Raw genomic sequence first — 24,910 nt, 5'->3', positions numbered from 1 at the left:
TGTTTTATAAGAACAGATAGAGGAATAATGGAGTGGATACAATTAAGTGACAGTTCTTGATTCCTGTCCCCGCTTTGGCCTCCTAATGAAAGGAAGAGTACAGTATATGAAATTATGTACTTCTCACATCATCAGATCTTTCTGGTGCCTAATAGGAAAGCAAACACTAAAGCTATGTATGTGTGGGGCCTCACCTTTAGCATTATCTTCTGGTTCACAAGGCTGGGATTCATCCACTGAATCAGAGAAGTGAATGTTACCAAGGTGTAGAAGTCCTGCTAATATCTGCAATATAAAAAGGCATTTGAATTCTGGAGTTCAGATTCACCTACCATTGTTAAAGGCATCTGGGTTCCAAATACCACAGATGAACAGGACAGCAGCTGAAACATTTGTGCAAATATGCAAGCCAGAAATCATTTGAAAGAAGCTGCTTATATTTTTAAAGCCACTAATTTAGTTCCTGATCCTGCACTATTCAAGTAAATGAAAATTCTACCATTTACTTTTAGAGCAGAATTGAGCCTTTGGAAGTTAAAACTTTTACACATTAGATAGTATGACCTAACCGCAGGTGCTATACTAAAGAACTACTGTTGGTTTAACATCGGTCTACAAAACACTGTTGAACAAATGCAGTCAACTGCTGAAATGAAGAATTAGAAGCACATCCTCCCCATCATCCTGCCACCCTGCTCTGCTGCTAGCAAGAGCTCTAAATGCAGCTGAACAGATTCCAAGAGTGGGCAGGATCCTCCAAAAGATCTTGGGGAATGCCAGAGGAGAGCCACTTTCCCCACCCGCAGAGAAGAAACACAGAAGTTGTGTTGACCACTGCAACAATAGCCAAACAGGTTCCACAGTCTTGGGAAGGCAGGGTAGGATTCCTTACCCAGGATTCTCACTCAGGCTTAGGATTTGCTGTTAACAAGTCAAACTCTGCAGTCCTTACTAATGGGATCTTTGCCTGAGAAATCAGTAGGAGGAGATTTGCTTGGTAAGGCAAGGACTGCAGGATTTCATACTAAGACTGATCACACGCCAAACAACCAACCATATGCAAACCAGATCCTTAGTTTCAAAGATGAATTTACAGTGTTTTTATCTGACCTTAAAAATATTGTTCTGTGTGGAGTTGTCAATGCCCAAGTGAAACATTGCCTCTCTGGTCACCTCAAAGCAGTCCTCTGGAAAGCCAAAACAGCTGTTATTAAAAAACACACACACACTCACCCACCAACAAGCCACCCAACAGCACTCTCATCCCTTCAAAAGGACAGTGTCCACAGGACAGCTGAAATTTTCAAAGGAGCCTAAGGTGGTTGGGTACCCCTTTGAAAGTATCAGCTGCAAGCACAAGAACATCTGCTTTGCCAAACTAAAAGAGCAGAAGTCATACTATCAATTATACTACTGTCACCGAGTGACTTAATATTGAGCCTTTGTGGGCCCTAGGAGGTTAGGTAGCAAGTTGCTAACGTAGCCAGAGATCACACAAGGTTTGTAAACTTAGCCTCAGAGAGATGCAGAGGCCCTGGATCAGAATTTGCTATTCTATGCCAAGTACAAATTCTTAACAGTGCAAAATGAAATCTGAACAGAGTCAGGCAGGTGGCTTTGTGAAAATAGAACATAAATCCAATGTATCAGAGCTGTAAGTCTCTCTCGAGCGATTTTTCTTATGAGCCATTAATATTTTACATACAACAGTTAAACCTTTCGTATCAGTCTCAGCTGTCAACTTTAAAATCTTACCTTCCAGCGTTCTTTCAGAATTTGGCAGCCAGAAGAAATTGGCACCCTCAGGCAGGTTCCATTCCAGTCTTTCATCCTTTGTGGCACCTTTTGTGATCTTGCAACAAAAACAGAAGAGACTACTGAATCCTAATGTTGTATGAAACATAAATGGCAGAGTGATGATTAGCCAACTGGGAACATACTTAATGCAATAACACAAGATCCAGAAACTGAATTAAACCTTGAGTAAAAAACTGAACTGTTCTAAACAATAGGAAGTTGCAAGTAGATCTTCTGCCAGATCTAATGGCTCCGTCAACTAATGTACTTTAGAAATATCTAGATAAATTAATCTAGAACAAACCTGATAAAAAATATGGAAATTCCTTTCACATGGAGCCTGATAAGCAACTCTGGTTTTCTCCAATAGAAATGTTTGGATGGAAGCACTAGTCAGATGTTGTGATCTAGAGAAATAAACATGTTAGCATATGCCCTCAAAAACAGAAGTCCTATGCACAACCTGTTGTCACACAGTATGCAAGGCACCCCTAAACTTTTAATAGTGTTTTAAGCTTCTGGTGTCTTTACTTTATGAAAGATACTACGATAGAGTTCTTAAACTGATTAGCCATGCAAGTGCAGAGTAGTCCATTGGTACAGTCTTCTGGACTGAAAAGCTATCCTGCAAGATAGATGTCCTTTTAAGTGTTGACAATGTACTAGGTAAATCCAGGAAACATTAATTCATCCCAATATACCAAGGTACATTATAAAAAGCCACTCCATTCCATGTTCTGTGGAAGACTCGAGACACATATGTTTGCAAGAAGAGAAAGTTGTGAAGGTCAAAAAAACAAAAACAAAACCAAAACACCCACCACCACACAGCTTGAGCATTTTACATAACAATTAATACCTGTTTAATTGAAGCTGGATATATTTTCCAAAACGGCTACTGTTGTTATTCCGAAGAGTACATGCATTTCCTGTGAAGTTACCAGGAGTGGGGACACACAAAGCATAATTATTCTCCAACAATGGGGAAACAAAACAAAAACACAGAGCTCATTTTCTTCTCTTCTTTTAGGGACACACAAATATATAGGATGATTTGCATGCTGCTTGAATATTTCAGAGGTGATTTTTGGGGGATAGTGTAGGTTTGTACAAAAAAAAAATCACACACCACAAAACCAACACACACACTTACAATATAATCATGGTTTTGTTTTCCCTTAATTTTGACACTAAAAAAAGAAAAAAGGTCTTTACCAAAAGCTTCCATAACAGGGTTGGAGTCCAGCACTCTCTTCTCTATCCTCTCCACTGTTTCATTGCCTTTAGGAGAGGTAGATGATGCAGCAATAGTAGCATAAAATTTCATAAGACATCGGGAAGTCCAAGTCTAAAAAGAGAATCTTGACAATAGGCCTTTGTCTGCTCTCACATTACTAATTAGATGCACATCTGACAAGAGCTTTGGCTATTGGAAAATAACATTGTGCAGCTAGTGATTGTGTTGAGGAAAGTGATTATTCAAAATTTATGGCACAAGCTTAAGTGCCTTGCTGGACTAGGTTCTTGTAAGAAAAATGAAGGTACAGCTATTCTGAAGCATAGCCAGAATTGACAGCTATTCTGTTAAGCAAAGCTGTATGTGAACTATAGCCGTCTTAAGTGCTTTGCTGAGCAGAGATGGACTGTTGAATCAGAGTCAGAGTTAGAAGCTGAACTCTTCAAACTTTGTGGGTGTTTTGACATGTGGGGCTTACGCTAAATCATATCTAGTCCTAGCAAAGGGCCAAACTCAGCTATCTTTACCTTGATTTCAATAGGAATTTTATTCTATCAAGAACTACAAATATGATCCAGAGCGCAGTTTTACTGAGCATGGCCTGTTTGAATTGAACCAGAGCTCATTCCCCTTCTCACCTCCTCCCCCGTACTATAATGGCTTATGGTTGCCTGCTGTATTCTGTACCAATTGTATTTATGTTTCCTCCTTCCTCAAATTAGAGAGCTAGCTGAAATGCTTTGTACCACATTAATGTCTCAGAACATCCTAGCAATGTCAGAAGAGTGGCCTGATTAAAAAGAGGAGGCAAAGGAAAAAAAAAAATCCTACGCTTACCTTTCCAGCACCACTTTCACCACTAACAATTATAGACTGGTTTATTGGTTCAATCTGGCTTTCAACATTTCTGTAGGTCTGTTCAGCCACAGCAAAAATATGAGGTTTCAACTCCTAATAAAAAGAGTACATATATTGTTTGGAAAGGAAAACAGTTATGTTTAAAACAAAGCAGATTCTATTACTTAATCCTCACCAGCCCAGTGAGGTAGGGGAATAGAACTGAACCGAAGAAGAATTTGGGCCCAGGAAACAGAAGCAGAAGGATAAGCTATGTAACCTAAGGCCACACAACAAGAATTAGAACTCAGGAGTTTCTGACTAAGCCTCACGCTCAGGTCACTAGAATATTCTGTCTCTTCCTCTAGTCGACTTAAGAATTTGAGCACAGAAATATCAACCATCTCTCTCTTCTACATACAGCCCTATCTTAAAACTAAAATTTGAGACGCATCCTTAACTATACACCATAAGAATGAATGAACCTGGCCAATGGTGGGGTGGAGGGGAGAGAGGAGAGGCAAAAATGCTCAGGTTTGTAAAACAGCCCTGGCTGAATAAAGCATATAGGTTTTGCTAGAAGAGATTCTAACATTGCTGGTTTATTGGTTCAGATTTGGATGACTTTTCATCTCTTTTGCTTTGTAAGAAGACCAGTCACCACCATTACCTGAGGACGAAGTGCAGCATGGTACTCTTTCATAAGCTCAGGTGAATAGAGGCGACAGATAGGTTGAAATGGATTTATGGCCACAAGACTGCAGCCAGCATATGTATAAAACATATCTACTGTGTACCTTGCTTGCAGACATTTCAGTACTGAAACAAACATATGTTCTATTAGCAATTATTCAAAACAAATGTATTTTGTTTTCCCTAGTGCTATTTGTATAAGAAATCTTTAGGCAAATGCTATTTTTTTTTTTTTTTTTGCCAGTTCACAGACTGTAAAAATCTGATTTAAATCAGAGTCTGAGAATGGTCAAATAAGAATTTCTAGCATGTCTACCAGAAACAAATATTCCTCTTATAGGTTCATTTATTTTCTTAAAAACAAGAACATCAAATTTGACTAATTAATTTCTTATGCATTCTCATTATAGGTTCCAAATACACAGCCCTGGAGATTGAATCATCTATTCATTCACAGAAAAAGGAGAAAACAATGGAGAATTTGCCACATTGTATCAATATGCCTCCTCTGAGTCTACAAAGGACCATTTTTAAAGTTAAGTGCAGACTGTAGTTTCCAAGCCTGATTTCAATCCTTGGCTTCTCTGCTAAGACTATTACAGTAAGAGGACTCTACTGTTTGTGACGGTGTCTTGAGATACGGAAATCTGTTAACAGAAACTGGACTGAAAGCACAAAATCCTTTTGGATAGCCATGTAAGAGCCATCCAGTAGTAGAAGAAAAGTTTTTTGTTTAAATCTTAGTTCCATGTTGCTGAGAGACCAGTGTGGGTTCAAAGCAATGCTAAAGAATATTGATCAAGCCAAGTTTAAAGACTGATCTCCAGTCAACAGGAATCTTTCCATTGACTTCAGCAGACTCTGGATCATGTCCACAGGTACTATTTTCATGCTAGCATTACCAGGATCAGAATAGCTGAGCACAAGTATGTTGTATGCAGTATTGTTGTAGCCATGTTGGTCCCAGGATATTAGAGAGGCAAGGTGGATAGGGAATATCTTTCAAATATATTGCAGTTGATTGAATAAAAGATATTACCTCATCCACCTTGTTACAGTACATGTTGACAGTTATTTGTTATGTGAAGTGAAGCAACCTTTCAAGAGATGTCTCTGATGGCCACAAATACTGACCCGTTGTTGTGGTTACAGGATTAACTTTGGTAAGGTCATCTAAGAGATGCAGTTTATCTTCATCACTCAGAAAAGCTTTAACCTCTTCTTTGAATGAGTCATTGAGCTCATTCTGGATGGCAGGATCTCTCTTTGGGCCATTCACCTGGAAAACAGAGATAAAAGAGACCACCAGTAATAGATTGAACACCTAGGTGGACTTTCACCTCTTCAACTGCAGTTTAAAGTCCCTTTCCAGTTTCCAAATAAAGCAGAATTGATTTAAGTGCAGTCTTAGCAAGAAACTCAGCACATTTTTACTACTGGTCTGACATCTCAGCCCAGAAAGTATTAAATATTATATATATCAGTACCGTGGAAGTTGTGTTTCACTCTTTATACATGCTTTAGAAAGTGTTTATTTGATGCATGAGAGATCATGAACTAATGACAACTTTAAGGGGCTGAATTCATCCCTGGTGTAATTCTGACTCAAAAGGAATGTCACCATGGATAAATCTGTCCTTAGATGTATACTTCTTGGTATTGGCAACTTTGTGATTCTTTAAGAACAGATACACTTACACAGTGGTTCGTGATCAGGGGATTTTGAATCCTCTGAACATCATATACTCAACACAACATCTGACTCAAGAAGATGGTTTATTGGTCTTAATGGCTGCTGCCTAGATCATATTAGTTGTCAGAAGTACTCAAGCTAATGGAGGTTCCCCAGGGTTGCATTTTTTGGAGCCAAACATGGTGCTCCACAAGTATGGTTTTGCAATATATACGTGCCCATCTGGAGAGGCGAATGGAGGGGTTATACTACTTTGTCTGCATCAAACCAGAATTTGGCTCTCCACATATAACTTATTTAAATACTTTAATCTGAGCCTCTTGGCTCCAGTGTCCTTGAAAACACTGTTTGAAAGGTCACTTGTCTGTTAAGCATAATAATGGAAAGTGCAGCCAGTACACACCGGTTTCAGGTGCTGGGTTTGGGTGGGGTTTTTTTGGGGGGATGGGGGGAGGCGAAGGAAGGGCAAATGCAGATTTTTGCATTCCTTCCTGCAAACATTCTTTCTTTCTTCTCGCCCCCAGATTACGTAACTATCATTAGCATTACAAGTTGACCACGTCTTAACACACTGGATTTTGTTTATACCAACAAGCTTCTGAATTAGCAAATACAATTTGTTAACTGACCTCAGCAGCATTCAAATGGACAAATAACATCCTCTAAACACCCACTTGCACATATGGCTCTGCAGGAATAATATACAAACTAGAATAATAATTCCTCACAATTAATATAGCCACTTGGGGATCTCCAATCTCTTTCCAGACTGGATATAACTGGATTTAAAGTCATGCACAATTCTATAGCATACCAATAAAAATGTGCTTACCAGTAAAGTTGAATGAGAAGAGAGTAGGCCAAATATTGACATGAATAATGGTTTTCATTATCATACCATGTATGAGCATTAAGGGATCCAATGAGTTCACAGCTAGACATGCTGAACTACACAAAGCCAACTACTGCTCTTCAGATAATACTAGAGATTTGTTCTTGTAGATTCCCTCAGCTGTGGAAAAATATGCATTGTTCTCCCCCTGCCCTCTCATTTGTTTACTGTTTAATGTTTATGATAGATAAACTGTTGCAAACTCCATTGCAGAGCTGGCAATACTAAGTCCTGGAAAAGGAGGCTCCTTTTTGCTGGCTTGTATTAGTTAGCCCAACTTCCCTGCATTCAATTTCATCTATTGATATGTATGGCTAAAGGCAAAAATATTCGAGAATAGGATCAACTCTTAAAATGTGCCCTTTTCCCTTCTGTCTGAGTTTTTAATAATGTTATTGAAAAATTAATTTGAATGATGATTAAAAATAGTGATAGTCTATTGTAATCTACAATTTCCAGTTGTAGTTGGCTACATCTCTGAATGCAGGCTTACCTAAATTAATGAATTGCCAGTACTCACTTTACTCATTTTATCAGCCATATATAAAAACAATTTTAAGTAACACAGATCAAAACCTTTAACTGATCAGATCTAGTGGCTCGATATTACCCAGAGGTTATTGACAAATTTGTGGAGCAGCTGCAGGGCAAACAAGGGAGGGGAATGGAGGGAAGAGAATACTTTAACAGTCTCCTATTGTGAATTACAGTCAGTTATTTCATGACAAAGTTTAAATATTGGGGCTTGATTTTACCTGTTTTGGCATATTATTCAGTTGTCTGATGCTGGGTATGGGTGAATTTGTAAAGCTCTATAAACAGGACTCCTGGGTAGCAGAGTTGATACAGTGAAGGCCTTCAGACTGGGGGACCCTGTCCAAGTCAAAGTGGAGGTCCTAAAAGAAATCAACTTTGTTATTTCAGAAAGAGTAGTGCAAACCATAGAATCCTGTATGGCTTTCCTGGAGAGGAGACTCAAACCTAAATTCTAGTACGAATGTAAATTTTTTTTTCCTAGAGAAGCCAGCCTCACCAGAATAAGGAGTTAGTTAACAATGGGTCTAGCTAGCTTATACATGTAGTTACACGAACAATAAAAATACTTGGCTTGCCCTCAGCCAACCAAGTTTAAACAGCTTGATCTGTAAAGGGAATAATTAAAAAAACAAAACAAACGAACAAAAACACACACAAACCCATCACTAAAACTCCCAACATATGAGCTTCAGCAAGTCATACTACCAAAGAGGGGGCATAAAATATTTTCAGCCATGGGGCTGAAAGAAGCAAATTGAATGAGTTTTAAGTGTCCTAACTAGGAAACATGCAGAATGAAGAGCTACTTGGTTTTATATGCACTCCTTACTTAGCTTCAAAAGAATTAGCCTGTTAAATACATTTTTATTTGACTACTTAAACTTATAGAGCCTTAAGTATATAGCCATTTCTTTTGGGCTCATTCAGATGCCAAGTGGCCCATTAATCCTGCCTTCCCCTTTGTTGCTTTAATTGGGCCAAATTCATTGCCAGTGTAATTACACAGGTTCATTGACATATGCTAATGATCAATTTGACCCATTACCATTAAATCACTCAACATCAATAGATGAGTGTCAAATCTAGTCTTGACTATTTCCAGCAAAGGAGATTCCACTACCTGTCCTGGCATCTTGTTCCATTGTCCCAAACTATTCTTACAATTCAGTTTGCATTAATATGTGTTCTCTACAGAAGTGTAGACCTAGAGCTACTGTTAGATCACTTCTAATTCATTTCATCCAGCCAGAAGACCAGACAAGAGCTTCCCTCAAAGACACCTCTGTACTGAACGAAGTCGCAGGTGGTATCCTGTCCTTCACCCAAACTTCCCAGTGAACATGAACTTGTTAAGCTCTCAGGATTCCCAGACAGGTTCAGAATCAAGGTCTTTAAAGTTGCAGAATGCTGTGACACCAGACCTAAGTGTCCTATTTTTAACAAATTTTGTATTTCAGTGCAACTTTCATTATGTGTTTAAGTCTCAGAAATCCAGGTGAATAACTTGATTGTATTATGCAGAACCCAATTCAAAAGCATAAATCATTTTGGCCCAGATCCTCAAAACATATCTAGACATCTAGTTTCCATTGATTCAAATAGGAGTTAGGCCCCTCAATGCCTTTGTGGAGCTGACCTAGGAATCTGGGGTCAACAAATTCAATTCTACTCCCACTGAAAATAATAGGATCTTTGCTGTTTACTTGAGTGGAAGTAGGTTCATGACCTAGCCGAGTACATTTATTATGTGCATCTCTTCTAAATCTCTTTATACTCACTGAAGAAAAAAAAATGAAATAAAGGTTCTTTAGGAAAAAGTTGTATGAACATTTATTGCAAAATCAGTTACTTGGTTTCTCTTGGATTAAGAGCAGTAAAGCTACTATACAGTCCTCAATATCAAAACACATTTTGTTTATCTTCATTCCTGCGGTTACATCTGATAGGAAAAGTGAGTGATAGCATCAGTGATGTCAGAGCATTTCTGGATAGGGTGCGACTCTTGAAAATTACATCCTACAGTAAAAACAAGACATACTTGCTCATTACTGGCTTTATTCTGCTTCCGCTGAAATCAAAGGGAGTGTTCAGATTTACTTCAATTGAAGTAAGCAAAAAGATAGGGATTAATCTTTCTTGTTTTTATTCTAGCAATGAAAAAAGATTGACTCTCTAGGCTTCAGTAACTGTATCTCTCCTACCACACATCCTAGATGGGTGAACTGCTGTGGTTTTAGTTTCATGTAAGTGGTGTTTAAAGATAAGGCTTGATTAACACAAACACTGATCCTTAATTTGAAAGAGCTAGAGAGCAACATGTTATTAACAGTTATGCATGTAACTGCTGTACTCCACTCTGCACTTCTCTACCTCCTTCCATTATTAAAATATTTAAGTGTTTTACAAACTACTGATTTAAATCTTACAAGCTGTTGAAACAGGCAGGAGAGAACAGCTCCAGTTTACAGATATCAAACACTGCCCAAGGTCACACAGCAAATCTGTGACAGAACCAAAAATAGAGTCCAGATCTGACTCCCAATCCTGTATTTTACCTATTGGACTATAGTTCCATCCAAGCACACCACCAAAGCAATAGCTTTTCCTGACTACACCGGAGACATCTATTAGCAAAAAGAACAGGAGTACTTGTGGCACCCTAGAGACTAACAAATTTAATTGAGCATAAGCTTTCGTGGGCTACAACCCACTTCACTGGACGCATAATAAACGTGTTAGTCTCTAAGGTGCCACAAGTACGCCTGTTCTTTTTGCAGATATAGACTAACACGGCTGCTACTCTGAAATCAATTAGCAAGTGATTTTAAAAAAGGGGAGTGAGTTTTCATCATCCTCTGCATTGTGTTTAAAGTTTCTTGTTTTCTGCCTTCAATTAATCTCTGAAATAGGTTTTATTTAAAGTTCTCCCTGATTATGTTTATATTCAAAACACACACACACACAATTTAACCTTGACTGAAATTATCTCTTTGCAGTCTAGGCATTACAGAGTGGGCTTTGCTAGCATCTAGTTTAGTGTTAACCTTCCATAGGCAAAAGGACATGTAAAATAAACAGACAACCCCCTCTAATCCAGATGTGCTACCAAAAGACATTTATCAAGGAAACTCCATTTCTATAGTGCCTATATAAAGATATATTTCTGTAGTGCATAAAACAAACTATTTGCAACACTTATCTAATTTACAAATGTATCCTGGATGTGTTATAGGAAAACAGTTAGCCTTATTTTTAATTTAAGTTATTATTGCTTATTTTAAATATGATCTTCAGGCTTTCAAGGGCACCCCAAAGACCTTCTGAAGTTGAAAGCTGTTTTTAAATACAGTCAGTGAGTGGTTAATTCTGTGGATTGGGCTGAAACAGAAAGAGTTTACACTCTACACCTCTAGAAAGGTCTATGGCAGAAAAGTTTAAAGTACATGGCTATATCACCCATCCTCACACTTCACCAATCTCTTCCTAATCTCAAAATGCGTGAAGTGGAGGGAATAAGGGCGAGTTTGTGCAGCTGGGGGAGAGAATTTGACCCAAACGCTCCGATCATTAATAAGGGGTGGGGGAGAAGGAGCAGATCAGATGTTAAACAGGGGAGAGGGTGGGACGTGGGAGAGCGCCGCAGACAATAAACGGGGGTGGGTTGGGGGAGAAGAGCTGGAATAAAATAAATATCCCTAATTTAGGACTCACCCGTTCCATAGGGCGCGGACATGAGACTGCAATCAGCCAGGCAGCCGGGAAAGAGAAAGCTGCTGCCGGAGCCGAGCTCGCCAAGGAAGGAGGAGCTGAAGGAGCAGGGGCGGAGGCTGCAGTTTGAATCCAGAGAAGAGCAGCGTCCCACGCCCTGACCGGGCGCCGCCCCGCGCGCAGACAGCTCCCAGCGCGACTCTGGAAAGAAGAATGCGAAAACCTTGGCCTTGCCTTCCCAGCCTCGCTAGAAGCACGTGGCGCCGAGAACACACGTGTCTCTGGTTACAGCGCTCTCCCTCCCTCCGCGGGTTTAAAGGCAGGGGGAAGGGGGTGGAGGGGGGAAGGTTGCTGGCATTGATCTCTGGAGTAGGGGCTTCATAGCAAACCCAGGGCTGTTGTCCTGAATCTTTAAATGCAGCCCCTAATGCAGAGATGTTAGCAACATTTTCTCCCACTTCGTCCTCTCAAACTTGTATGTGCCTGCGTTGGTCGTGTACATAAGCTAAGGGAGAGGGCCTGTGGGTGTTTTGGTTACACAGGGAAGTGGCAGTGGGGCTTCACTTTGCCTTAGTTTCTTTATCTGTAAAATGGTGATCCCTGTCCCAGAGAAGGATCATTGAGAGTCTTAATTCATTAATATTTGCAAAGTGCCTTGATAGTCAATAGTACCCCCTAGAAGTGCTAAGTAATTTTTATAACCTTTTCCATAGCCTCACTTTCAAGAAATACCACATTTAAAATGTCATTTCCCACTTCTGCAAACACTTAAAGTATATGCTTGCCACTAGGCATGTGAACGGTCCCATTTTCTTCAGTAGGCCTGTCACATACATGAAGTTGCATGTGGCTTTGCAGGATCAGGACCCTAACTATTGACAGTAATTTATCATTCAGAACTAAAAATACAAGTATTTTTATTTTAAGTGACAAAGAGTCCTGTGGCACCTTACAGACTAACTCAACTATTCGGGTATTCATCCACGAAAGCTTATGCTCCAATACTTCTTTTAGCCTATAAAATGCCACAGGACTCTTTGTTGCTTTTTACAGATCCAGATTAACATGGCTACTCCTCTGATACTTTAAGTGCTTATCTTTAACTCTCACAACTTCAAAATAATTAAAAACAATTTTTCACATAAAATCTAATGCCTAGACCACATGAAACCTCATATGTCAACAATAAAGCTCAAACAACTAACTGATTACTTCAGCATCAAACCCTCAACCCTCTTATTCCATAAACACTCAGGGGGAGGAGAAAAGTTGTTTTAAATGTTCTGCGTATATAAGACAACAACACCTACTCTGGATGGCTATTGGGGGTCACTGATGGGAGATAGATGGACCCAAGGACCAAAATGTTCATGGGAGCCAACAGCAAGACTTGGAACTTAGGTGTGTCAAACAGCAGGAAATTATAGGGGGTCAGAACTCGGAAGAAAAATTTCCACCCATTTTAAACTGCACAGCAATCCTGGGGTTTTTGTTTGTTTGTTTGTTTGGATTTTTTGAGCATCAGGCCTGTATCCCATTCTTCTGTTTTGCAGGAAATTGAAGTGTTTAAAAAAGCTCAGTGCAGAACAAAAATTGGGAATGGGGAGGGACTAGAGTAGTTTTCTACCTAGGAGTCTCCTCCGAAATGAAATGTTCCAATATTTTGTGAAAACATTGTTTTAGAAGTCATTGTAATAATCGTATATCAATTTACCAAAACAGTAACTGCCAATTCCACTTATGTATACTCACCTGCAATTCCCATTGACATTAAGGAAAGCTGACTTCAATGGGAATTGTAGGTATGTATTTGAGGGTGACATTTGGCCCTAAAAAGGCAAGTAAATTGCATCTCTTTGTATTTACAAGTGTATGGGGATTTAGGCAACTCTCATATTCTCTACCTTCCCTCCCAACATTTAGAAAGTATAAAAGGGACCTTTAAAGAGAAAATTAGGAATGGGTCTTTTCATAACAATGCTTTGCATTTCTACTGAACATCTTGCATCCCAGGATCTTAAAATATTTTATAATATTTAAATAATTAAGCAGCAGAAAATCCTCATGATGTAGATCAATAAAAGCCTAGATTGGACTGGAAGAGATTTCTGGAAGAAAAGAGTGGAAAAGTGGTAAATATTTGGGTTGCACATGAAGAGGGATGGTAGAGAGATATTCCACATCTGCACACTCTCTAATCAAAAACATTTTATGTAGTGGCAAATAATCAGATATTGTCTTTTAGATGAGTAAAATGTAAGGTGTGGCTCCTCCCCCATTTGTTTTTCGTGGTGGCAGCTTTATACTAAGTAGAAAAGAGGTTTATTAGCCCACTGTGTGTTGAATCAGGCAACGAAGTAAACCAGACTGGTTCCCTTAATGGTGAAAATGTTTGGAGGAAACAGAGTCCTCATTTACCTCCTAGATTTGAATTTTGGCAGGCTACCACCGGAAGTAAAAGCAAGCCGCAGCGAGAGAGAGAGTGAAACTAATGGTAGATTGCAGAGACAGGAGGAAGAACTTCATTTAACAAGCAAATTGCCTTCTGCACAGAGAACGCTCATGGTGAGGATCTCCTGCATAATAAATGTCAAAGTCACAGATGTTATAGAAATTATTAAAATAAACCGTTATTATTTTTCATATGCTGGCACAATGCCTTAGAGCTCTTCCAAAATTACTTGGTATCTGTCATACCTTGTGGGGTGTGACAAAAGTGTAAAGAAATGAAACTACTAGATGGAACCATTGCTTAAAACGGCCTTTGAACTCATTTTAATTGACTTAATGTTATGTAATGCGATAATTTATTGCTATTATTTATATAGTGCTATTTATGTGCCTGGTACTTTACAGAGAGATGAAAGCAGGTCGCTGGCCTTAATGTCTTAAAATCTAAACAGACAAAATACAAAGTAGGAGGGCAAGGGGTCCAATACGAAAACTGAAGTGATTGATCAGTTGAATTTAGCTGTAACTTGGTATGCTATATATTTGCAATGTTCTTTGTTATGATTTTTGTGAGTTTAAATTAAAGAATTATGAAATCAAGTAAGGCCCCAATCGTGCAAACACTTGTGCACTTTCTTAACTTTACTGCCCTGTGTAGTTCATTTCAAAGGAACTACTCACAAAATTAAACAGACAGGGTGTGTGAGTTAATATCTTTTATTGCAGTGGTTCTCAACCAAGGGTACGTGTACCCCTGGGGGTTCGCAGAGGTCTTCTGAGTGGTGCATCAATTCACTTATATATTTCCCTAGTGTCACAACCGGCTACATAAAAAGCACTAGGGAGGCCAGTACAAACTAAACTTCATGACAATGATTTGTTTATAATATATAGGGCAGTATACACTGAAATATAAGTTCAGTATTTATATTCCAATTGATTTATTTTATAATTGTATGGTAAAAATGAGAACATAAGCAATTTTTCAGTAATAGCGTGCTGTGACACTTGTATTTTTGTCTGATTTTGTAAGGAAGTAGTTTTTAAGTGAGGTGTAACTTGCAGGTACACAAGATAAATCAGACTCCTGAAAGAGATATAGTAGTATGGAAAGGTTGAGAGCCACTGTTTAATTGGACCAACTTCTGTTGGTGAAAGAGACAAGCTTATGAGCTTACACAGAGCTCTTCTTCAGGTCTGGGGAAGATTCTGAGACCTGAAAAAGCTCTGAGTATGGCTCAAAAGCTTATTTCTTTCACCAACAGAAGTCAGTCCAATAAAAGCTATTATCTTATATCTAATATCCTGGGAACAACATGGCTACATCACCACTGCAAACACAGTAGTAAAGTTAAATGTGTATAAGGCCTAAGAGAGCAAGGGTGGTGGTGAATTATTACAATATGCTGTGGATGGAGATAGATCTAGTTTCAAAAGTATTTACAGAGGTAAGGAGACAAGGTGAAGCTGGTAATTTAATACTTAGTCCTGCCATGAGTGCAGAGGACTGGACTAGATGACCTCACGAGATCCCTTTCAGTTATTTCTTAACCCCGAGGAGTCATCTTCTAAGAGCATTTGAAAACAAGGCTTGTGCTGGAGAAATTTTCTAGGTAAAAAAAAGAGAAAACAGAGGAGAAAGAGTGTGGTTGCTAAACGTGAAGGCTCCAAGAATTTTAGCATGACAGGTGTCCCTGTACATCAGTGCCCCTTAAAATGTTTGATTAAGCTGCTTGAATCTTTTTTTTTAAATTGTATTAGTGGAAACTTAAACTATTATGTTTGATATGCCTTTTTAAAATCCATTTTCAAAAACTTTTGCTGGGTTTGATCTACTAACTTGAGTTGATGCATGTTTAAATCATTCTGCTTGCCTGGCTTCATCAACTGGTAAACTTTTGAATTTATTATTTAACATTATATGCAAAATTATTGTTAGTGCTTGTGAAAAATTAGGGATTAGTTTAACTGAAATGTTCTGTATGTATCCATAAAACAAGTGAAGCATGGACAGGAGCAATGCTAATTTTCCCACCAATATGCCTCCAGTATAATGTAGGTCCTTCTGAATGCTGCTCCACACAGGCCGATATGGAACAGCTTGCAGAACTGGGGCCTTAAGAAGATACTTTAGTCAGTTTCTATTGTATTTGGTTTCTTCATTGAGAATGGAAACAAAGGTGCAAATTGTGATGGTGTTGTTTCTGATGTGGACACTGGGGCCATAATCTTCCAGATTGTTCTGTGTTGGCAAATCACTGCACCAGTGTAGAGTAACTTGCAGGATTGGAGTCTTCTCCATTAAGAACTCCATGAAGGCCACTAGTTTAATCCACACATGCCACCAAACAGCTGTCCAATAGATAGTGACAACTTTTTTTCTTTTACTGCAGCATATTTAATACCTCTAAATGTATTCTCTAAAGTAATAAATGCTATGAGACTAGTTACGTATATATTTTACCATTTATAACTTTCAGAAAAAAATCCTTTGGTGTAACAAAACTATGTTTAAAAATATTGCTTCTAAATGTCTCACTATAACAAAGTCTCACTGTAAAATTTGTAATCCTAAACCTTGGTCATAAATCCTGCAGACACTTACACATGTGCTTAACTTTACTACTGTGAGTAGTCCCAAGTTAAGCAGATACATAAAAGTTTGCAGGAGCGGGCCTCTTATTGTGTCGGGCTTGGAGGGGGGGTGCTTTTATTTTTTGTTTTTATTAATAGATATTTTAAGAATCATTAAAAACCAACCAGATGGCCAAAACACTTCTTATGACATTGCATGATTTCTTATGGGAAGCATATGTTTTGAGAGGCAAAAAGAATTCACCTGTAACTAAAATTAAGTTGGTAGTTATGAAAAATCATTTTTATTTAATGTCTTATGTTTCCATATGTAAAAAGAAGCAGAGCCTAAATTAAACACAAAATTGAAAAACATTCTTGCATTACAAAAATGAATTCTGGTTTACATTTTTATTTGCATAGGAAGAAGAATGTCACAAAAGCTGCTGAAAGAAGCCTTTATCAGTAACTTAAATGGAACGAGTTTGCTGGAAATTTCAATAGGTTTAACTCTAGCTCCACTGTGTATAGCTTGCAGAGGTTTGCTGTTAATTTTGTATAATCTGCATAATGGAAGACCTTTACGTTCAAGGAAATATCATCTACTACTAGACTTTACAGTGCTAGTAGCTCCTTTTGTGCTCTGCTGTACAATTTTGTCCCCTGTCCTCCCCCTTTTGCCTATAACTATTGGGGCCTTCTGTGCAGGATTATTCTATAAAATATATAACAGACGAAATCATTATATCAGGACTCCTCCTAAGCAAATCATACGTGATTTCCTGAAGACTAGCTTAGAACCAGACTACATTCCATCAATAACCGTGTTTCGTGTTTATGTCAATGTGTTAACTGCAATCAACATCCTAGCAGTGGATTTTCCACAGTACCCCAGACGGTATGCTAAAACTGAGACCTATGGAACAGGAGCTATGGATTTTGGAGTGGGAGCTTTTATTTTTGGTAATGCTCTTGTTTGTCCTGAAGTTAGGCAAAAAACAGGTGTGGTGCAATCCAAATTCTCCTGTCTAGCAAGACAGTTGTTATCTGTTTGGCCTTTAGTTTTTGTTGGCCTGGGACGACTGATCAGTGTTAAAGCTGTAGAGTATCATGAACACTTTTCAGAGTATGGAGTGCACTGGAATTTTTTTTTCACTTTAGCAATTGTGAGAATGACAGCATCACTACTTTTAACTCTATTTCCAACCAACAAATCATGGATTGTTGCTGTGATTCTTGCTGTATTTTATCAGCTTATTCTTGACACTACCCATCTGAAGATGTTTGTTTTATATGGGAGCGATGGCAAAGATACAAGGGTTGGATTTTTAAATGCTAACAGAGAAGGAGTGTTCTCTCTTTATGGGTATCTGGCTATCTATATGGCTAGTGTACAAGTGGGGTTATATGTGTTAAAAAAGAGAACTTTAGTCAAGGACTGGATTGAAGTAATATGTTTCCTTCTGCTGACAGTTTTTATACTCTTTATATTTCTTCATATGTCTCAAGTTTATGTGGAGCCTGTGTCCCGCAGGATGGCTAATCTGTCTTTTTGCATCTGGATAGTTGCTCAGTGCCTGACATTTTTAATCTGTTTTTTAGTAACTGATCTTATTTTGGTGTTTACAAAACTTCTGGTAAATGGGTCTAGAGTGCCTTGCTGTTGGAATTTTACACAATCACCTAATACAGATACAAAGCATGATTCAGAGCCTACATCTGTCAAAAGAGAGAAAAGGTGGCTAAGTATTTGCATAATTAATGCTATTGATAAAAATCAGTTAGTTTTTTTTTTGCTAGCAAATGTTATGACTGGCATAGTGAATATGATGATAGATACAATCCACAGCAATACCTCATTTACCTTATTTGTGCTACACTTGTATATGTTTACTAACTGTTTAATTATGTATATATTGCACGCAAAAAATATATTATTAAAATGCTGGTGACTATTGAAACTACTTGTGTTCTAGTACTGTATATCTTAAGTGTACAAATAAAATTTCTATTTTGTTAAACATTATTGTTAGCCATGCTCAAGTGATTATTTTAATAGAAAATACAAATTTTGTCTTAGATTTATTTCTGTGCAAACACACTGGTTTGTAGTATACTGTGTATTTATGATTTATATCTAGGTTTGGCAGGATTCAGTTTAAAAAAACCTGAATTTTTATTTTTATTCTTTCTTTCTTTCTTTTTTCACTTTTATTTTTAAGCATTTTTCCTATGTTTACCAACTTAAATTTCCAGGTGCGCAAAATTATGGGTTTTAAGCTTTTTTTTTTTGTATTTTTATCTTTTTAAATGTTCACAGTTGTGGGAAATTATGGAGATCAGACATTGGGGAAGGTCAGACAATCATTTAACGACAGTAGACAATGAGATTCAAGAAGCTAAAGCTTTATAGCCATTAATGCACAAATTATCAATATAACATCAGAATATACTAAATAAATATCCTTAAATCAAACTCTAAGTTTTCAAGCAGCATTTTTCTTACCATGCCTTTCTGTAAATTCCAAATATTATTGATGGAAATGTTGTTTTGTGTGGTGACAGTGAAATTGACATTTATTGAAAAAAACTAATTCTTCCTAGCCTATTTTTACCAAATGATATCATCACCCAGTGAAACTTATGGGAAATGTAACACTTTTTTAAAAATAAACACCTTAATTGCATGTCTGGATCTCTTTATTTTTAAAAATACATTTTAAAGTATTATCAACAAACTATTTATTGACCTTTGTCTTAATCTTGCAAACACCTGTGCACAAAAGTAACTTTACACATTGAATTCAAAAGGACTATTCACATGTGCAAGTGTTTGTAGGATTGGGGCCACTGTCATAAGAACATAAGAATGGCCGTACCAGGTCAGACCAAAGGTCCATCTAGCCCAGTATCCTGTCTACCAACAGTGGCCAACGCCAGGTGCCCCAGAGGGAGTGAACCTAACAGGCACTGATCAAGTGATCTCTCTCCTGCCATCCATCTCCATCCTCTGACAAAGCGAGGCTAGGGACACCAGTCCTTACTCATCCTGGCTAATAGCCATTTATGGACTTAACCACCATGAATTTATCCAGTTCTCTTTTAAACACTGTTATAGTCCTAGCCTTCACAACATCCTCAGGTAAGGAGTTCCACAAGTTGACTGTGCACTGTGTGAAGAACTTCCTTTTATTTGTTTTAAACCTGCTGCCTATTAATTTCATTTGGTGACCCCCTAGTTCTTGTATTATGGGAATAAGTAAATAACTTTTCCTTATCCACTTTCTCCACATCACCCATGATTTTATATACTTCTATCATATCCCCGCCTTAGTCTCCTCTTTTCCAAGCTGAAAAGTCCTAGACTCTTTAATCTTTCCTCATATGGGACCCTCTCCAAACCCTGTACATTAACAGTTATTCCTGGATAAGAGGTGAGAAAATAAATATTCTAAATATAGACATATCTACAATTTATCAATTTAAGGCCTTCGTATGAATAAGTATTAGATGCACATAATTTTATATATAAGGTAAATTATATTGAATAAATGAATATTTAAAAAACTTTGGTTGCAATTCTGCAAAGATTTAAGCATATGCTTAGTTTTACAGACATTTATAGATCTTTGACTTCAGTGGGAGTAATTACATGTGTAAAGTTAAGCATGTGCATAATTTTCTGCAGGACTAGAGCCTAAATTTGCACTCAGTTATGAATGTAATATAAAAACCTGGATAAAAGAAATACAAACACAGATTGGTCCATAAAACAAACACTTACAGATTAATAAAACTTTTCACTGAAAATCTTTATATAACACTGCTTTTGGTGCGGGGAGCTTTGTTTTTTTCCCCTAAATGCTTCCTCATGGGGTATGACAGCTGCTTATAAAAATAGTGATGGGAAAGCTGAGTCTCTTTCATCTTTATTTTAAAAGAAAGGGTGCTCAGTCCCACGCACTGTTCCCTGAAGTCATTATTTTAAATCACAGCTTACTTAGGACTGTACTTTTTCCAGCTGAAATCCTTTCCGTTATAAAGTTGGTTAATTTTCCTTAGCATATAAATCAATTGCAAATTGTGAGGAAAGAGAACTCAGTGGTTTAGGATTTCAGCCTGGCACTCAGAAAACCCAGGTTCAATTCCCTCCTTTGCCAAAATCTTTGTGTGTGACCTTGGGCAAGTCATTCATATCTTATTTCCCTATCTGTAAATTGCAGATAGTCGTACTTCCCTATCTCATAGAGATGTGAGGATAACTATATTACAGACTGTAAGGCATTCAGTAATACCTTAGATAGACATGCAATACAAATGGTAAAAACTTATTTAACAAATCTTTGTTCAGGTTCTTATGAATTAAAGGGTTCATTTCATCCTTACTGCACTGACTCAATGGATTTATAGGGAAGAGTGTGGCCCAACCCAATAACTGAAATTTGCCAACTAACATAGCAAGTCTCAAAAACTGTTACAAATTAAAAATCCCATTCTTTCAATCACATGCATGTAGACAGACTCACCTTGTGCTGTAGAGCTCTGCTTTGTACAATGGGATTCAGGATAGGTGCAGGGTTTTGCCTACGTAAACCCAATTGCAGAATCAGGGCCAATGACTATATTGGTCACCTGGGATTTGTGTTTATTCTTTTCAGTTGCAAACTATACACTGTTCATCTCTGAATTAGAGAACTTCCTCCACTATCTTTGGGACAACTATACATTTTGGGTCAATGTTATCTTTGGTTTACCCATTATAATAGTTTATAGTAGGGCTGTCAAGCAATTAAAAAAATTAATCACAGTGTTAAAGATTAATAGAATACCATTTATTTAAATATTTTTGGATGTTTTATACATTTAAGTATATTGATTTCAGTTACCACACAGAATATCAAGTGTACAGTGCTCATTTTATATTATTTTTATTACAAATATTTGCACAGTAAAAAAGAGTATTTTTCAATTCACTTAATACAAACAGTGTAGTGCAATCTCTTTATCATGAAAGTTGAATTTACAAATGTAGAATTATGTACAAAAAAATCTGCACTCAAAAACCAAAACAAAGTAAAACTTTAGAACCTACAAGTCTACTCAGTCCTACTGCTTCTTCAGCCAATCGCTAAGACAAGAAGCTTGTTTACAACTGGGTCATCATCTGAGATTGCTATAAAATGAAATATGTGACAGAATGAGCGTAAAACGGAGCAGGAGACACACAATTCTCCTCCAAGGAGTTCAGTAACAAACTTCCCACTGGAACGGTGGTTGAAGCATGAAGGGGCATATGAATGTTTATCATATGTGGCATGTAAATATCTTGCAATGCCGGCTACAACAGTTTCATGCAAACACCTGTTCTCACTTTCTGGTGCCATTGTAAATAAGAAATGGGCAGCATTATGTCCTGTAAATGTAAACTTGTTTGTCTTAACGATTGGCTGAACAGGAAGTAGGATTGAGTGGACTTGTAGGCTCTAAAGTTTTACACTGTTTTGCTTTTTGAGTGCAGTTATGTAACACAAAAATCTACACTTGAAAGTTGCACTTTCACGATAAAGAGATTGCATTATGGTACTTGTATGAGGTGAACTGAAAAATACTATTTCTTTATCATTTTTACAGTGAAAATATTTGTAATAAATATAAAGTGAGAACTGTGCGCTTTGTATTCTGTGTTGTATTTGAAATCAATATATTTGAAAATTTCAATTGATATTTTATTAACATTGCAATTAAAAGTGTGATTAATCACAATTTTTTAATCACAATTAATTTTTTAATTGTGTGAGTTAACTGCGATTGACAGCCTTAATTTATAATACAATTTTCTGTTAATCATTAGTACATATTTATTATAAAGGATTCAAGTGTTAGTTTAGGTGGCAATCAAACTAAGGCGTCAGTCATAAACTCAGAGTTACTCATATCTATTAATGTTTGGAGGGTTGGAGCCTAAGGCCCAGATCCTACAATGACCTCTGCCTGAGTACAGGATAGGGATGTAAATGGATATGATAAAGTTGAATTGTCTGTTGGTACAAGCAACAAACTACCTCTAGCATGCAGGGTAAGGTATTTAAATTGCATTTTGCTGAGCAAAGGTTCAGGCCCTGATCATGCAACTGGTAGAGTGTAGGAGTATGTCTATGCAGGAATAAAAGACCCAAAGCATAGACACAGCTGGCCCAGGTCAGCAAACTTGGACCCTCCTGCTTTGCAGGGCTGCAGAGCTCAGACTCCAGCCCAAGCCCAAACATCTACACAGCAATACAGTAACTCCTCACTTAATGCTGTAGTTGTGTTCCTGAAAATTGTGACTTTAAGCTAAACGATGTTAAGCAAATTCAATTTCCCCATGAGTGTAAACAGGGGGAGTTAGGTTCCAGGGAAATTTTTCTTTGCCATACAGCCCAGTACTATAAGTTGGGAGGTGCCCCTGCCTTACTCCACACAGGCACAGCCCACTGGCACTCGAGACAAGGAGGCTGAAGGTGCTCTAGGCTAGGAGAAGCATGTTGTGCAGTAGCAGTGGCAGCTTCCCCTACTCTGCAAGCACCAGGGGCGGAGGGCTCAACCCTCGGCCTGCCCCCACCCTTAACCCTCCTCTTCTTCCCCTCTCCTCCTCCTCCTTTACTCTGCATGCCGCTGTCCTTGCTCCTCCCTCCTGCCCATGGCAATCAGCTGGTTTGCAGTGTTCAAGAGACAGGGGAGGGAGGGGGAGCCTGCACTCCAAATCCTAGCTCCTCCCCCTGAATGCCGCAAGCCTGCTGATTGCTGTGGGCAGGAGGAAGACAGGGAAGCACTGATCCGTGGGGTCTGTCAGCAGGGTGGGGGAAGGCTTTCTGGGGGGGCTAGGGGAGCTAATGGGGGGCTGCCAGCTGTGGACAAAACAGGCAGCCGAACAACATTATAGCGAAGCATTACACAATTTTAAATGGAGCATGTTATGTAATTGAGCAGGGACCTAAGATCGAAACAACATTAAGTGGGAAGTTACTGTATTACAGCTCTGCAGACTGAGTCAGATGACCTAGGCCAATCACCCATTTTTTAAATTGATGAACAGATGTACCCTAGAGGTGGCCTGCTGTATCTATGCAGTGCCCCCTTGACTCAACATGGGTTCAACTCCAGGAGCATCCTGTTGATTGCAGGACTAGAGGTTTGGTTTGTAATGAACAAGACTAACAGTTGAGCTCTGTAAACCAATAGGATTGTAGTATGCAAATAGATGATGAAATAGGGGATGGGGTTGGCTCTTATCTCTGATGTCACAGTCCCAACAATGAACTATTCATAGTAGGTGGAAGATAGCAGAACTCCACATCATGGATCAGTCATCCATTTTTAAAGCTATATAAAGTAAGTCATTCATCACTGAATTAGTGAGAGTGCCAATTAATTCATGTTACTTATTGTCATTAACAAGTATAACAACTTCTGGCCTGAGGCAACTGGCACAGTTTTTAGAACCGAATGTTTAGTCCATGAATAGTTAGGCCCTGTTTTGAGCAAGGGAGCGTTTTTCAATTGTGTTAGCTCAAGAGTTAGCTTAACCTGACTGTAAAACCCTGTTAATAGTTGTATAATGTAGGCAAACACATAAGAAGCCCTATTAACAGGTGATGGTATAGCTCAGTACCTCATCTGGAGCTGGGTTTTAAAGGTGTGATCTTGGAACATGCTAGACAAATCTAATCTAGACAAGGCAAATGTCATGCCTGTAACCCATGATAAACTGCTGAAGGGACAGCTTAGGCTATAGCACAGCTTCAGACATGTTAGTTTGTGTCCTCCCTGGCATTAAGAAAGTTTTTCAACTATGTTAAGCCAACCGGACTCAGCTAACATGATGGAAAACCTTCTCAGCCTTTTATCCCCTCAAGACAGGGCCTTCAACCGGGTCTACACATAAAAGGTTTTTACTGGCACAGCTATGTTGGTCAAAGAGGGTGTGAATTTTTTTTTTAAACCAAACATAACTATGTCAATAAAAGCCCTATGTAGACACAGTTATACCAGCATAACTGCTGTAGCCAGAGGAACTCCATAAATGACACCCGTATAAGCATTTTAATACCAATATAACGGTGTCCACACTAGAGCATTCTGCTAGTATTTTTATTGCCATAACCAAAGCCTCCAAGTCAGGGGGTCTCTGGGAGGTGCCTTGTACTATGTTCCCCCAGAGGTGGATAAGTAGCTGACTCTCCATGATGCCCCCCTCACTGGGTGTGTACCCCTCTTCAGGTGAGCCCCTGCCTCTCGCAGGGGGGTTCTAGGTCCCCTCAGAGGGGGGTGCCCCCCACCTTCCCTCCTCTCAGAGGGTTTCCCCCTCATGAGGGAGGTGCCCCCCTTACCCGAACAGGGGGGAGCATCTCCTCAGCCAGGGCCTCAGGGCAGACAGGGGGGCGGGCTGACCCCTCCTCGCGGGCGTTGCCCCCGCGCCTCTCCATGACCCGGGGCTGCCCCGAGTCCCCTC

The 24,910-nt window shown here is 38.6% G+C and overlaps 2 protein-coding genes across 3 annotated transcripts in view; one reads left to right on the top strand and one right to left on the bottom strand.

Moving 5' to 3' along the window:
• MYO19 (myosin XIX) overlaps window positions 1–24,910 on the bottom strand; it is a 43,350-nt gene that overhangs the window by 18,212 nt on the left and 228 nt on the right. Inside the window, exons 1-12 of one of the 2 annotated variants that reach the window (XM_050929307.1) lie at window positions 20,946–21,212; window positions 11,398–11,595; window positions 7,905–8,045; window positions 5,699–5,843; window positions 4,542–4,690; window positions 3,872–3,985; window positions 3,013–3,145; window positions 2,657–2,726; window positions 2,102–2,204; window positions 1,756–1,852; window positions 1,111–1,187; window positions 195–285 (exon numbers count right to left, since the gene is read on the bottom strand). In XM_050929307.1, coding sequence (XP_050785264.1) covers window positions 195–285; window positions 1,111–1,187; window positions 1,756–1,852; window positions 2,102–2,204; window positions 2,657–2,726; window positions 3,013–3,145; window positions 3,872–3,985; window positions 4,542–4,690; window positions 5,699–5,843; window positions 7,905–7,916 — 991 coding nt within the window. In that variant the 5' untranslated portion in view covers window positions 7,917–8,045; window positions 11,398–11,595; window positions 20,946–21,212. Of the gene's footprint in view, window positions 1–194; window positions 286–1,110; window positions 1,188–1,755; window positions 1,853–2,101; window positions 2,205–2,656; window positions 2,727–3,012; window positions 3,146–3,871; window positions 3,986–4,541; window positions 4,691–5,698; window positions 5,844–7,904; window positions 8,046–11,397; window positions 11,596–20,945; window positions 21,213–24,910 lie in introns of those variants that run through there. The other variant, XM_050929308.1, reaches the window with a different exon arrangement.
• Window positions 13,832–19,106, top strand: PIGW (phosphatidylinositol glycan anchor biosynthesis class W). Its single transcript, XM_050929327.1, has 2 exons — window positions 13,832–13,959; window positions 16,843–19,106. Exon 2 carries the CDS (start codon window positions 16,851–16,853, stop codon window positions 18,369–18,371), a length of 1,521 nt encoding a protein of 506 aa, XP_050785284.1. The 5' UTR covers window positions 13,832–13,959; window positions 16,843–16,850; the 3' UTR covers window positions 18,372–19,106.

The sequence above is a fragment of the Gopherus flavomarginatus genome, chromosome 19 (assembly GCF_025201925.1).
Source record: "Gopherus flavomarginatus isolate rGopFla2 chromosome 19, rGopFla2.mat.asm, whole genome shotgun sequence".
In the NCBI taxonomy this organism is placed as follows: Eukaryota; Metazoa; Chordata; order Testudines; family Testudinidae; genus Gopherus; species Gopherus flavomarginatus.
The sequence above is the reverse complement of the archived record's forward strand: the minus strand, read 5'-3'. Positions and strand labels throughout refer to the sequence as shown.

Coding starts and splice junctions, on each gene's coding strand:
- PIGW (XM_050929327.1), top strand. CDS start 16,851: ATGTCACAAAAGCTGCTGAAAGAAGCCTTTATCAGTAACTTAAATGGA.